This window comes from Leptodactylus fuscus, chromosome 7 (genome assembly GCF_031893055.1).
Source record: "Leptodactylus fuscus isolate aLepFus1 chromosome 7, aLepFus1.hap2, whole genome shotgun sequence".
In the NCBI taxonomy this organism is placed as follows: Eukaryota; Metazoa; Chordata; class Amphibia; order Anura; family Leptodactylidae; genus Leptodactylus; species Leptodactylus fuscus.
The window spans coordinates 125,318,716-125,334,198 of NC_134271.1; the positions used below are offsets into that span (position 1 = coordinate 125,318,716).

The window sequence follows — 15,483 nt, forward strand, 5'->3', positions numbered from 1 at the left end:
CCCCCTACAGTCAGTGCAGTGTGTCCCCCTACAGTCAGTGCAGTGTGTCCCCCTGGCTGGAGTGGAGTGTGTCCCCCTACAGTCAGTGCAGTGTGTCCCCCTGGCTGGAGTGCAGTGTGTCCCCCTACAGTCAGTGCAGTGTGTCCCCCTGGCTGGAGTGCAGTGTGTCCCCCTACAGTCAGTGCAGTGTGTCCCCCTACAGTCAGTGCAGTGTGTCCCCCTGGCTGGAGTGCAGTGTAGCCCCCTACAGTCAGTGCAGTGTGTCCCCCTACAGTCAGTGCAGTGTGTCCCCCGTACAGTCAGTGCAGTGTGTCCCCCTGGCTGGAGTGCAGTGTGTCCCCCTACAGTCAGTGCAGTGTGTCCCCCGTACAGTCAGTGCAGTGTGTCCCCCTGGCTGGAGTGCAGTGTGTCCCTGGCTGTCACTAGTTGCAGGCGGCTCAGTAGTAGCGGCAGCTGATCACTAGGAGGATGGTGTGAGTAGTGAGTGCAGCAGCCCCGCTCTCTCTCTCTCTCTCTCTCTTCTCCTCCTCTCTCTGTCTCAGTCTCTGTCTGTCTCCCCCCCTCCCCTCTTTCCCCGGGGTCTCAGTGCCGGATGGTGTGCGGGGCTCCCCGGGCAGGGGATGTGATCTGCCCGGGTTCAGTTACTCAGCGGTCGCCGCAATGATCAGGATCTTCCCGGACTTCAGCGTGCAGGTGACGGCGGCTCCAGGAGCTGGAGGGGCTCCTCCCGAGCCCGGGGCGGCCAGGAGCGGGGGAGCCAACGGGAGCCACCCGCACAATGTGCCCGGGGTCAGCTCTTACCAGCAGCGGTGAGTAGGTGGCAGCGCTGGCATCATGTGGCAGCAGCATCCTGTATTGTTCCTCTGATGACTTCTTCCTCTCAAGGGTTGGGGTTTGGGGGCTTCTGCCTACTTGTAATGTGGTACCTCAGTCACTACACCCCCCATCCTGCATCCCTGGCATCACCGCCTGCCTGGTATATACATTGCTCAGTGCCATTTCTTAAGGAAACCTCCTACTGACAGGTCTGGTGAAGCTCAATCTGGGGGGGATGGCAGGCACTTGGCTATGGTGAGTTCTTTGGGGGGGTCCTGGGGGTGCATTGTCCTCTACTACAGCAAAACCAAAGTCATTTGGAGGCAAAAAAAGGTTTAGTAAGAACTAAGTAAATGGGCAATGTGGTAGAGATAGCAGAAGCTGTGCCGGGGTAAGGGTACCAGGACTAGGGGCACCAGGTCTCCTGAAAGAGCCTATAGCTGGCAGGACAAGTTTATTACATACATATGTACATATATATTCATATATGCCCAATATTAGCCTGGCCTGGGCACATAGCTAGAGGGCAGGGGTGTAGGGTTAGGAGGACTTTAAAAGTTGTTTAGCAGCAAGTCCTGATGAATGTAACTCTATGGGATGTATGGGATATATATATATTATATATTTTATATTTATACATACACACTATGATAAGTAGTCTTTGCATTAGAACTATATGTCATGCAATTATTTTATTACAGAAATATCAACTGGTTATATATACTATACTATGCTATATTCTATACTATACTATAGATATAGATTTATTTATTTATTCAATATACATATTTCTATATGTATTCTATAGAGTGGGGTGAATCTGCCATTCATTCAGTAAGAGCTTTACAGTTCCTTACTAGTTTCTATTAGAACGATTTCCATTTATACCTCTAGTTACAATGTAGCAAATGCATTGGAATTACCCATAATATAATCTCTCTATAGGCACTATATAGGTAGCAGAGCTGATTGAGTAGTATAGCATTATATTAAAGTTTCTGCACCTGTCAGTAAGCTTTAGCCTTCACTATAGGTAGTTGCCTGTGAGTGTCAGTAAAGCCATTATAGGAGAGAACAGCTGCAAAGCACTTTGTATATGTCCCATTATAACATAGGTGACATGTCTTTATAGTCTATGCAAGTTATGAGGAGTGTGTGCACATGCAGCCCCCTAGTCTATGTATTGCATGAAGCTGTGTAGGTTGTGCTACTTATCCTATATTTATGATTTATTTATTTCTGAATATTATTATCAATAGTCACACAAAGTTTGGCACTAAGTTTAATAGATGGGGTGAGCTGTGCTGGTGTCATTGATAGTGTGCTTGTATATACATTGTAATTACTTTACCTACATTGTGCTGTACATTGTATTCTGTTATATATTACTGGACACATGAATTATAGATGTGTAGGGATATAAATGTAAGGATGTATTTATCACTGCCATAAGGCTACAAAGTTTTTCAACCGCTATCTATTGAATGTATTATATGATGGGTATAATGTTAGTAATATAATATAGTATAGATAAGATATTTGAGTGTTCTGGGTATGTTACAAAACTGGAAAATCATATGGAAGCGAATAATTTTAATATATTTATAACACACACACACACACACACACACACACACACACACACATATATATATATCTGTATATATTCAGATAATATCTCTAGATATCTATGACTAGTTATCTATCTGTATAGACTATTGTATGTATGTAGACTTTCAGAACTATTTATCTATCCATTCATACACATATGTATAGAAACAGACAAATATTTACATACATACTTATAAGTGCTTATACTATCAGAACTATCTATCTATCTATCTATCTATCTATCCATCTATGTAACTAATTATCTATTCATCCATATATACATACAAACGCACATATCTATATATATATATATATATATATATATATACATATATATATATATGTGTGTATATTTATATATACACACACATATATATTTATATATACACATACATATATACGACACACATATATATTTATATACATATCCTATACATAACACACATACATATCTCATATTTGCAAACACACATTCACATTTCAATTGTGGCTTCCTCCCGCAAGAGCTTCGGCTGTACATTTCTATTAGAGCTTTCTATCTGATTCCTAGTTGTTGGCCTATTATGAGCAATTTCTAAGGCATTGCGAATATCTCTCCATCCCAATCTGTGGATGTGATTGAAGCTCTAATACTTTGCAAGCCGTGTCCTTCAGAGGTGGATGAGAATTGGAAATCAGCAGGGGTTAATCATATTCCTCTCTCTACCCGCACCTTGTTTATCAGAACATATGGAAATGGCCTGTCACTCCCCAAAGTGCTAGGGATCAGTCACAGGATTGGGACGAGGGAAGGAGGGGGGAGCAGAGGTCAGGCAGGAAAGACAATGAGACATTGATTTCGACGCAGAGCTTGCAATCGAACATTGGAATAGATCTCACTAAAACCCCCAAAAATCACACAATAAAAATGTATTACAATAGCTCGTAAGTTCTCCGCGGCGCTGTAAATCCAGGTGCCTAAAGGTCTGATATCATACAGGAATATTTTTTTTGCTTTCAGCCAATATTACTTGATGTTCTGTCTTGTGCTAGGAGTTAGTCACTACTTTCTATTCTACTACACTGATATCATATCCTATATGGCATGTGATAACTTTATTTTTGCGCTATTTTCTATAGGTTCTATGCAGTTTTTTTCCACTTTAAGTAAAAGCTTTATATCATTCTATGATCAACTTTTTTGCTACAAGCCAATAAGCAGCACGCCAAAGAAACGGTTCATTTTGGATTTTTGCTTTATAAATTTTCACCAAGCTAACTTGTATTGTCGTGTTTTATATTAGTTCTCTTTTTTATTCCTTTTTTTTTAGCATATGCTATGGGTTTAAAGGCATTTCTCCAGCAGGCAAGGCTTCTTCACACATCACTGCAGCATCTTTTCAAAGGAAAATAGCAATACTCTTTTCACTAACGCTGATTACAGAAGCGATCATAATCCTGATTACATTAACCCTTTTACGGCCTGCCGCAGATAGGATCACAAAGTGAGCGCACTGACTGTCGAGAAAAGGCCAAGCAAGACTGTCTAGCAACTAGCAAACACGAGACAGGCAGGAACGCTATATTTTTCATGTCTTTAGAAAGATTATAGGTTGCTGCGTCTCATATACTTTGCATTTCCATATAAATCCCTGATAGCGTAGACGTTGGCATCCACGGTGTCAGACCATTGTACCAATACATACGTTCATTTCTTCCATGTGTCACCTCTTACCTAAAATTAGATGGCACATTGGGAAATAGAGGTGAATCGCAGCCGTAACACTACTGCCATTAGCAATGGATGCATGTCCTATAAGTATTGATTATTTCCGTAATGGATTGACATCCGGCAACAATATATTTGGTCTCTTCCTCCTACACCTAAACCTGCCACAATATGATCAGATGCCGGTAATATGTACACTGTTACCTGAAGTTTATACATACCCAACCCTGGGCCATGTGGCACCCCACTCCTAGTAAAACAGTAGTTGCCCCATCTACTCTGCACCATCCTACAGTTTATATAAAATCCTCCTATCTAATGTAAATGATGACCTTGACCGTGTCACCCGGGTCAGAACATGGGTTAATTCACTGAAGCAAATGGTAGCGGGATATAGTGCAGAGAGTGGTGTGCAGACAAGCTGTACGTCATATATATCATTTATGTTAAGATCAATATATGGCTCTATTTTACGAGCGTCCACAAAGACGCACACAAATATCAATGCGTTAGGTAATTATACTTTTTATAAACCTAATATTTTTTAACTCTGCAATTATAACGTATGACGGATAGCTACTAAACCCAGGATAGCCTTCCTAGGAAATGAAGAGAATAAATTCAGCTGCTGCTGCTGCTTCCATAGGCTGCCAGCTATGGAGTCATATAATGGGTACAGGTACTGAATCAGGTTATAGGGGGTGGTATAGATAGGACGTAGGACTAAATGTCTATATTGCACCATCAGACGGTATTAGTCGTGCTCATATACAATCTCTGATGACTGGAACCTTGAATTCATTATGGCAGTTTTACAAAACAATATATATGAAGCTGAAGTCGTGGGTTACATAAAGTAGCCGTAGCAGTCGACTAATTCTAATAACGTATAGCATTAGGTATTGCAGTGACTTCAGTGCAATATATAGACATCTGGAATCCTTTACAGGTTGGCATGACTATATTAAATAGTGTCTAGCCCTTTAAAGCGCACAATAGTAAAATGCTGCACACAGTATACATTGAATTACTAGCAAATAATTGAATCAGTGAGTTTGCCACCCTGTACAGCACAGAAAGGAGGCAGCGCAGCCAGTGTTTGCTTTCAGAAGAGCCCCGAAATTCAATTATTCTTCAGGCAATCTACTTGTACTACCATTACTTTAGAAGCCAGCTGTCCAAGCCTTTTGCTGTCAAAGTGGCCCCCGGCTCTTTGCAGAACAATGTAGTGGCGCAGATTCACCTGGTGCATGAAGAGTTAACCCATCAATGGCATTGCCCTGTATCTTGGCAGACATAGCTTCCAGCATCACCTATCAACTCTGCTCGATAAGCTAGAGAGGGGAGGGGTTACCCCGGGCCTGAGCACGGGGGACGTCAGCCCCTGTAATTGGAAGATGTAAAACACTGTGTGATCAGTATTGGTTTATTGACATGTCCAAGGATTTCAGCTTCTATTGTGACGTCCTATTTATTCAGGTTTTTTTTTTTTTATTTTTGCTGTCAGATGCACACAAAAGTATGATTTATAAATGTAATATATATCATATAGATGACATATGAGGGTATGGATATAAAGTGTACGCGTCTACGTACATAGTGGATTCTCTATATTGGAAGCTGAGGATGCTAACAAAACATAGGACATGAAGAAACACCATTTACGACTGCTTACAGCCGAGACTGTGTATTATCCCGTATATATATATATATATATATATATATATATATATATATATATATATATATACTGCTGATATGTCCCTAGCCATGTATAGTAATTGCATTCGATCCCATGAGTTCCTGCTCCATGGAGCTGACAATCTAATATACCTACCGTAACACATAGCGCTCATGAAAAAAACTTAATTTTATAGGTGACACTAGATTTACGGCTGAAAATAAATGAGGGGTATGTAAAATTGGTGTCTCCCTTTTACCCTCAGCCACCATTTTTTGGTGTCATTGTCATTGCCGTCTCAGTTTATGCAGCAAGAAAATGTAATAGCACTCTACAGTACAGAAACATCAGGGTATTCCATGTAGTATAAGCTCTAATATCAGTCCAATCCCGCCGATACCAGGAAATGCCAATCAGCACGGCACACGGGGGAGCAGCAATGACAAGACTAAGGTGATTACACTTGGATTGCACAGGAGATGGACTATAGCAGGTCTCTGTAGATGCTTTACATTATGATGGATTGCATTGTTGATTGTGAGATCAGACGACTATGCTGGCCCATCAAGTTTCCCTTGTGCAGATGAACATACATTCCTCCAACGTTGGTTATAACACCCTAATCTTATAACATGTCTATATACGTCATACAGCGGGAATTTCATGTCTGTATATCATGGATATGCATGGATAAATGACTGACGTGTCTGTCATCTGTCGGTTTTACAGAATGTCTAGACCAGGAGACTGTGCTGGCCCATCACGTTTTCCTTGTGCAGATGTATATGCCTTCCTCCAATGCTGGTTATAGACATGTAATCTTATAACATGTCTATAGATTTCATACAGCGTGAATTTCATGTCTGTATATCGTGGATACGCATGGATAAATGACTGACATATCATCTGCCGTTCTTTTTAGAATGTCTAGATAAACTTGCATTTAGTGCGGTTCTACCAGTGATCAAAGAGGATCTGCCACCATTACTGACATGTCTGTTTTAGTAAATACTTATATTTGTACCGAAGTAATTCTATAACATATTTTCTTATTGCCCTCTGTTATTCCTCTTAGAAGTGTAGGAATAAAATGACAACTGGGCGTTACTAGTGTTCATGTCAAAGAGGTGTCTGATACCTTCAGCAATGACTGGACAATATAAGAATGTGCAGGAACATAACACCCAGTTGTCAATGTATTTGCAAATTTCTAAGATGAATAACAGAGTAGAGTTATAAGGAAAGATTCCCAGAATTGTAATTTCATATAGAATACAGACACACAGGTCTGCTAAGTTTATATGGATGCCGATAAACCATATGTATTAGATATAATATTTCATATTTAGTTACCTTAGTATAGAATCAATAGGCATCTCAGTTTGTCAGTATAATGGAGAGAGGAACAGGACATACATTGGAGAATTCTTAATTTAAAGGAGCACTCCAGTGAGTTTTTTGACCAAAAGACCACTCCCCTCAATGGTAAGAATTGTCTTCTCACAGTTTCTTTCCGTATCCTGCTTTTACCCTCTTCAATAAGTCACATGATCACAGTGATCTGTTTTTATAGCATGGGTTGTTGTGCAAACAGAAGGTCTCTGCCTGCTCCTTGCACTACCATGTGACTTCAGATTCTTCAAAGTCCCGCCCACCAGGTTTACTGGCCAAGTATATTGTCCCCTGCTCCTCCTCTGTTTCTTACACTATTTGCTCCTTATAGCTCTGCTCCCTCTTTCACATATTACCCATGGCCCCTCTCTGACATTAAGGTTACCATTCCCTCATTATCATTTCCACTGTTATCGGCAGGAGTTTGCAAAGATTTCAGGACTTTTAGTGACATCATCCGTACAATGTAAGGCCCTGCAAGGTGCATTTTAGTATTTGCAGGTCTACTTGACTACCTTAAAATAATCCAGAAATGTTAACGTCCTAAACTATTTCTTATCCCATTACATCAGATTCACAATGTCAAATGTCATGGTAGGACACATATAGAGTTATATGACGGTGCAGGTTAACCTGATTTGCAAAAGGTATTTGATAACGTATTTCCAAAAGGCATTTGAAATTTGCACTGAATTTCCCTAGACATTTAAAATTTGGGAAAATTAGATGATGTGCACAAAGTTCTATCACTTTACAAATCACCAGCCAGTCTGCACATAGAATATTGTGTACAATATTGGACACCAGTGCAAAAGAAAGACAATAGAGCTTGAGAGGGTTCATAAGAAGGAAATAGAAGTGATCAAAATTTGGGTAGTTTAGAAAAAAAACTACAATACATGTTTTTTCTCTACCATAAGAAAAATTGACTTTTACCTTTTAAGGGTTTTTGCCTTCTTCTGGATCAGCATTGCAGGAGAATTGGCTGAGGTTGATGGCCATATGTCTTTCTTCAGCTTTACAATTTGTATTACATGCTAAAAATCTGTGCATGCTTTGGAAGGGGTCTGATGTGGTTTTGAAAGCATGCACACTCTCTTTTCAGTGACCAAAGACGTTTGTCTACTGTAAAACATGAATTAAAACAGTGAGGAGGGGGTGGAGAGAGAGGCAGCTGCAGCTTCTTGCTCTGTTCTTCATTGAAACCACAGGAGGGGGCGAGGTGAGGGGGAACAGCAGAAAGCAGACTTAAGATTGGCTTACAGCACACTGAACAGCTATTACATTACACCTGTTTCCCAGTCTGATCATGCACACTGTCATTCAATTCAATACTATGGGACTGGCAGAGCTACCCAAGTATAGCATGGTCTTTAACCCGTTCCCAACACTGATGTAGGTATGTCATAATGTCCTGTGGAGGATATGGAGAAGGCCCAGGAGCTGAAGCCTCTACATCAGTGGTTCTTAACCAGGGTTCGATCGAACCCTAGGCCCTATGCACGGTTCATTTTGTGTACCAGTAAAAAATTATATACCTATGTATTGAATTTGGAAATAAATCATATTTGATTTATCTCTAAAGAAGGGTTCGGTGAATGTGCATATGAAACTGGTGGGTTCGGTGCCTCAAACAAGGTTAAGAACCACTGCCCTAAATATTCGGTGGGAGCTGTCACGTATTATTTGTATTATATGGTAACAACTGCGAGTAGTACCAGAACTGATTGTGGTTGTTAAAAAGTTAGCAGAAAGTCATATGTACTCCACAATGGCACCCCTAAAAATGTCAGCTTGCCCTGCCCAAAAAATAAATAAAATGCCCTTACAAAGCTCCGTAGGCAGAAGAATTTTTTAAAAAATTATGGGGGTCAAAATATGGTGATGCAAAGTAAAGTTTATTTTGAACATAACAAAAACTTAATAAATTTGGTATTGCCATGATCATATTGATACACGGAATAAAGGTAATCTTTCATTTTCATTACACTGTACTCTGTAAAATAATATTAAAAAAATTCCTAAATAACAAAATTTTAGATATCCCGGTGTCTGAACTATCAAGATAAAAAAGTATTTATCCTGTATGGTGAATAATGTAACGGATAAAAATTGAAATGTACACATAAACTTTTATTTATTATTCTTACGTATATAGCGCCATCATATTCCGCAGGGCTTTACAGACATTGACAGTCACTGTCCCATATAGGGCTCACAATCTACATTCCCTATTAGTATGCCTTTGATGTGTGGGAGGAAACCCACACAAACACGGGGAGAACATACAAACTCCTTGCAAATGTTTTCCTTGGCAGGATTTGAACCCAGGACTCCAGCGCTGCAAAGCTAACCACTGAGCCACTGCGCTGCCTTTTTCTTTGTTTGCATCTCCCACCAAAAAAAAAAAAAAGGTTAAAAAGTGACCAAAAAGCCATATGTATTCCATAGTGGCACAAATACAAATTTCAGCTTGTACTGCAAAAAAAAAAATCCTGTTACAGAACTCCCTAGACAGAAATAGAAAAAAAGATTATGATGGTCAGAATATGCCGATACAAAGAAAATTTTTGATTTTTTAAAAAAAGTATTAAAACATAGCAAAAACTTTATAAATGTAGTATCCACATGATCATAAAGATCTGCAGAATACAGCTATCCTGTCATTTTTATTGAAAGGTGTAAATACAAGACCCATAAGAGAGTGGCACAACTTCTGTAGAATTTTTGTATTGCTTCCCCGTACATTGCATAATGGTGCCATTAGGGAGGACACTTTGACCAGCAAAAAATAAGCCCTTATATGGGTCTGTGGAAATTTTTTTAAAAACGGTATGGCTTTTGGAATATGGTGGTGGTGGTGGTGGGGGGTAAAAATGAACACTCAAAATTTAAGATTGGCTGCCGTGGGAAGGGGTTAAAGGGATCCTATTATTCAGAAGCAATTTTTTGTCCCTAACACGTTGGAATAGCCTTAAGAAAGGCTATTCTTCTCCTACCTTTAGATGTCTTCTCTGCGCCGCCGTTCCGTAGAATCCCGGTTTTCGTTGGTATGCAAATGAGTTCTCTCACACCAAGGGCGTCCCCAATGCTGCCAGAGAAATCTCCAGTGCTGCCTCCATCTTCTTCAGGAATGTCCTCTTCCTGTGACTTCTTCTGGCGCAGGCTTTGAAACTTGTAGACCTTGTGCCTCGTGTAGAGCTGACTGCGCATGCCCACAGCCACAGTAAGTAAGCGGCCATTTTCATATGGGCTCTGCCCGAAGCCTACAAGTTTCAAAGCCTGAGCCAGAAGAAGACACAGGAAGAGGACATTCCTGAAGAAGATGGAGGCGGCGCTGGAGAGTTCTCTGGCAGCATTGGGGACGCCCCCAGTGCTGTTTGAGCACTGGGGCCCACCCCCAGTGCTGTGAGAAAACTCATTTATATACCGGTGAAAACCGGGATTTCTACAGAACGGCGGACATCTAAAGGTAGGAGAAGAATAGCCTTTCTTAAGGCTATTCCGACGTGTTAGGGACAAACAATTGCTTCTGAATGATAGGATCCCTTTAAATGACTGATCATGCAGTATTTAGCCCGTTTTATAAAAATGTGTCATCTCTCCACATTCCAGTGGTTTGCATATAAATCTCACTTTGGGTTTATTAGGAGTTTATACTACAGTAATATACACTGTATTTTAATGTGTAAAATAATATACTAAGATTATAGTAATATATTATGGAAAAAAAGATCTTTTAGTGCAGGAATACAAGGTACGAATAATTCACTAATACCGGAGAAGTTCCAGTTCAGTCATCTTCTAATTGGCGCCTTCTCCTTTGCTAGGATTACATTGGTATTGTGGCATGTGCAATACGGCCTTCTCTCCTTATAATAGGAAAATAATAGTTTCTCAGTTGGCGTGTACAGAAACGCATCTCATTACCGTAACATACACATTCTTAGCACATCTTCGTTCATGCCCTGTGAAATAGCGGTACATTTTTAATGGCTGGATATTTTTGCCATATTTTTTGCATGTAATAGTTACTATTTTACGCATTAACCAATAGGTCACCAGGCTGGACACATTAGCCCACATTTACTAAAGCTGTCTAGAAAGTAGACTCTACCGTCACATATTTGTCAGATCCATCGCAGTGCCTCATGTTGTGTCATAGATTTCCATGGTTTTATTCTTTTTGAAGGGGTTGAGCCATAAAATATTCATCCTCTATCCTAAATTGCTGATCGGTTGAGGTCTGATTGTTGGGACCCCCAATGATCCTGAGAAAGCGTGGTGTTTTGCAGCTGTGTGAAGGCAGCCGAACTCCTGGTGGTTTCCAACGCACCCCCATTCACTTCAATTGGAGCGCCAGAGATAGCCAACTGTTGTACTTCTGCTATCTCTACTTCTGCCATTACAGAGATTCTATCATTAGAGTTCCCTTTTTTAACTAAGTACATGTAGGAATAGTCTTAAGCAAGGCTATTCTTCTCTTACCTGTATTATTCTGATATGCGCCATTGTTCCTGAGAAATATCTTCTTTCTTCCATATGTAAATGAGTTTTCAGACTCTCCAGTGACACCTCAATCTTCTTCTCTGGACCGCCTCTTCTCCCACGTCACCATTGTGTCTTCATCCAAAAGCACCTATTACACATGATCGTCTGCCATTTTCGTTGGACATTTGCAGTCGGCCATTTTCCTGTGGCCAAACGGGAGAGGCCACAGGAAAATGGCCGATGGACATGCGCAGTTGGTGCTTTTGGATGAAGACACAAAGGTGACGTGGGAGAAGAGGCGGTCTGGAGAAAAAGATGGAGGCGTCGCTGGAGAGTTATGTGGGATGCCCCCAATGCTGTTTGAGCGCAGAGGAACGCCCCCAGTGCTGTCTGAAAACTCATCTACATATGGAAGAAAGAAGAAATTTCTCAGGAACGGCGGCGCGGATCAGAATAATAAAGTTAAGAGAGGAATAGGCTTTCTTAAGGCTATTCCTACATGTACTTAGTTAAAAAAGGGAATTCTAATAATAGAATCCCTTTAAAGTAAAAGTGAGCAGGGTGTGTAAGCGTCCAGTAGGGGTTCGGCTACATTCTCAGTCGGGTTAAATCACCCCTCGTTCTTAGGAACAGTGGTGTCAGACCTCCCCCCCCCCCCCATCAGCAATTTATCCCTTATCCTATGGATAGACCATAAATATTTTCTATGGCATGACCCTTAACCCATCTCTTGGTTGGCTGTAGATCAGTATTTTGTGCCAATAATTTGTGGCAAAAGAAAATTTGGTGCAAATTATGACTCCCCTTAAATATCCGACCAAGCAGAAATAAATGGGCTGGTGCACCATGTCCAAACTCATAATAAACGTGTCCAAAACCAGATGTCCCAAAAAAGTTCGAAAAAATGCCAAAAAATCCAGGCGCAATGATATTAATAAATGTGGGAGATTGTAACAATCGAGCTGAGAACTATTAACTCAGGAAGGGTGTTTCAGCCTGTGGATTAAAGTAAGGGTCAGTTCACATCAGGGTTGTCACTGGAAAAGAAGAATGGACTAAACAGTAACGACAGATCCACCTAATGACGGACACCAACAGATCCTGACTATAATGGGGTTCGTTAGGTAACCATTATGGCTACTGTCATTTTGATAGATGAAAAAGTCCTCCATGTTGGACTTTTCTATCTGCGATTTTAGACGGACTGAATTTAGGCGATGAACGTTTCACATCTGCCTGAAGGTGCTGGTGCGAACCCCCATCATAGAGTCTGTCTAAAAACTGCACAATGACGGAGGATATAGCGGATACCTGATAGACCCCATTATAGTCAGTGTCCGTTATTAGCGGATCCATCGCTACTTTCCAGTCCATTCTTCTCGATCCTGTGATGGTACAGAAGAGCGGATAACGTAGGCGCTGATGTGAACGTACCCTAAAGCACGTCAGAAATTTAGAAATGATCCTATAGTGATAAAACCTTATATAAAACCAGAACAACCTTTGTATATCGGAGGAGTAGCGGAGGAAAAGAAATGTCGGGGCCATAAGGTAACATAAGAATTCAGTATCGGCGTCATACCTCAGTGATCTTGCTGAAATCATAAAAATTGACTTGTCCTAAAAGCAGTCTCTGCTGATTATATGTGTGAACTGCTGGTTAGAACAGGACAGTTCCAGAGTCCAGGGTAACAGCCCTTCTAATTACCATTGACTTCTTCATTAATATTATTGACATCTGAATTTATCTTGACCCTTAGGTTGGGGTTACAAGTGTCACATCATGTAGCCGCCGCTTTGCAGTTACACCAAAATTGACAAAATGTTTCCCAAGTTGCCTTCGGCAAAAAGATAAAAGGAAATGTAGAAAAACCTCTTTTTGCACCCAATATAATAAAAAATTCCTGTATTTTAATAAATCACAAGGTAGAATGTTTTGTACATGTTTGTGTTTTGCCGTGGTGGCTAGTTTTCTAGGGGCGCATTCACACGATGTAACATGCCGCGTGATGTGGCACGTATACGGCGTGTGAGAGTTTGCGCGCCGTAAAATGTCCCATTGATTTCAATGGGAGTTAGGATCGTATACGCCACAAAATCACGGCGCAAAATAACGCAGCGTATACGATCCTAAGTCCCATTGAAATCAATGGGAGCGTTTACGGCGCGCAAACTCTCACACGCCGTATACGTGCCACATCACGCGGCACGTTACATCTTGTGAATCCGCCTTTAAAGTGACAGCAGCCATATTGGTGGTAGCTTCTCAGCAGCGGTTAATGAATTGTACTATAAGGGTATGTTCACATGGCAAAATTTTGGAGCTGGAGTTTGCCGGAAAAAATCCACCTCTCAGTCGTTTCAGTGGGAGGCAGACACTGAAAAATCAGCTAGTGGAAGAAAAAAATTGTCCTGCCCAATCTTTGGGTGGATTCCGAGGTCCCGAGCAAGTGAATAGGAGTAGGAAATATTTCTGCTGATGGTAGAAAGGTTTGTAAGGTCGGGGCCCCATGGGACGGAAATGCCACAGTGGAAACATGGCGTTTTACAGTAAGGGATGGGATTCTGGAGAAAACCCATGCCCACTTTGCGGTAAAAACCGAGTGGAAATGACTTGTATCGAGGGGTTAACTCTTAAAAGGTTTATTCAGACTCCTTAGAACAACTGGCACCCCCACCAGTCAGCTGATAAGGGGAGTCACCTGCATATAAACTATACAGTGAAGGGAGCAGAAAGCAGATGGCTCAGTCCACTGTGTCAAGGCTATGCAGCTCAGCAGCCATTTATCGGCCCTTCATAAATCGTGACACTATTTAGTCCACCAAAGTAACGGACACTATAATGGAAACCCAAAGGACCTCACTATAGTCAATGGGAACAAAATCAGGATGTGGTTGTGTCTGTCATGTGACACATCTGTCTGCATATAGCGTTCCGTTTTCTGTTCCTACCTATAGAGATGTGAATCCAGCCACTGTAGATTTTATAGCCATTGAGGATTGTATGCGCTTCCACCCTATCTAGGGAAGACATGACATTCTGCATTTGATTTATTTACTGTATCCTCACCAGACTGGGACACGTGGAAAACAAACCTCGGCGGTGTGAAATCTAAGCTTTATTATGTTCACATTGATTATACTCAGCGGATGTTAAATTATTTATACCCTCATAGCCCATGATACTCTGCCTGCGGTGCTTTAGGGCAGTGGTTGTGATGGCACAGTGTGTACCCCTGGGGATAGCTGGATGTATCACAGTGAGAGTCCCCTGCCCCTAATGGTGACGAACCTCTAGAAAAAAATGTGGTTTGGGGTGAACCCGATATTGTAAGAAAATCCCTATGTATCCGGGATTTTAAGAACTTAGAGGCCACACTGGAACACTATACTGTTTGGGGTCCACTTTGGGACATTACACTGTATGGGAGACATTATACTGCATATAAGGGCCACTATAGGACATTACACTGTATGCGGCCATTATGGGACATTATACTGCATGTAAGGGCCACTAAGGGACATTACATTGTATGGGAGACATTATGGGACATTATACTGCATGAAGTGGCCACTATGGGTCATTATACTGTATGGGACATTATACTACACTAGCTGGTACCCGCGACTTCGTCTGCGGTGATTGTAGAAGTGGGTATATACAGGCGGGGGTAAGGTTTTCGTAGTGTGTATAAGGAATGGGATCTGAAATGTAAGTTTGTATCTTGTTTTTGCTGTAATTCAGAGAATACGTGAGACTTTTGTGTTGAAGTTACTTTGTATT

At 41.2% G+C, this 15,483-nt stretch overlaps 1 protein-coding gene across 2 annotated transcripts in view; it reads left to right on the forward strand.

Annotated features, from left to right (window-relative positions):
* Positions 1-459: 459 nt before the first annotated feature.
* Positions 460-15,483, forward strand: part of NPAS3 (neuronal PAS domain protein 3) — a 344,072-nt gene continuing 329,048 nt past the window's right edge. For both annotated transcript variants that reach the window (XM_075282962.1, XM_075282963.1), the window contains exon 1: positions 460-809. In XM_075282962.1, coding sequence (XP_075139063.1) covers positions 661-809 — 149 coding nt within the window. In that variant the 5' untranslated portion in view covers positions 460-660. The remainder of the gene's footprint in view (positions 810-15,483) is intronic.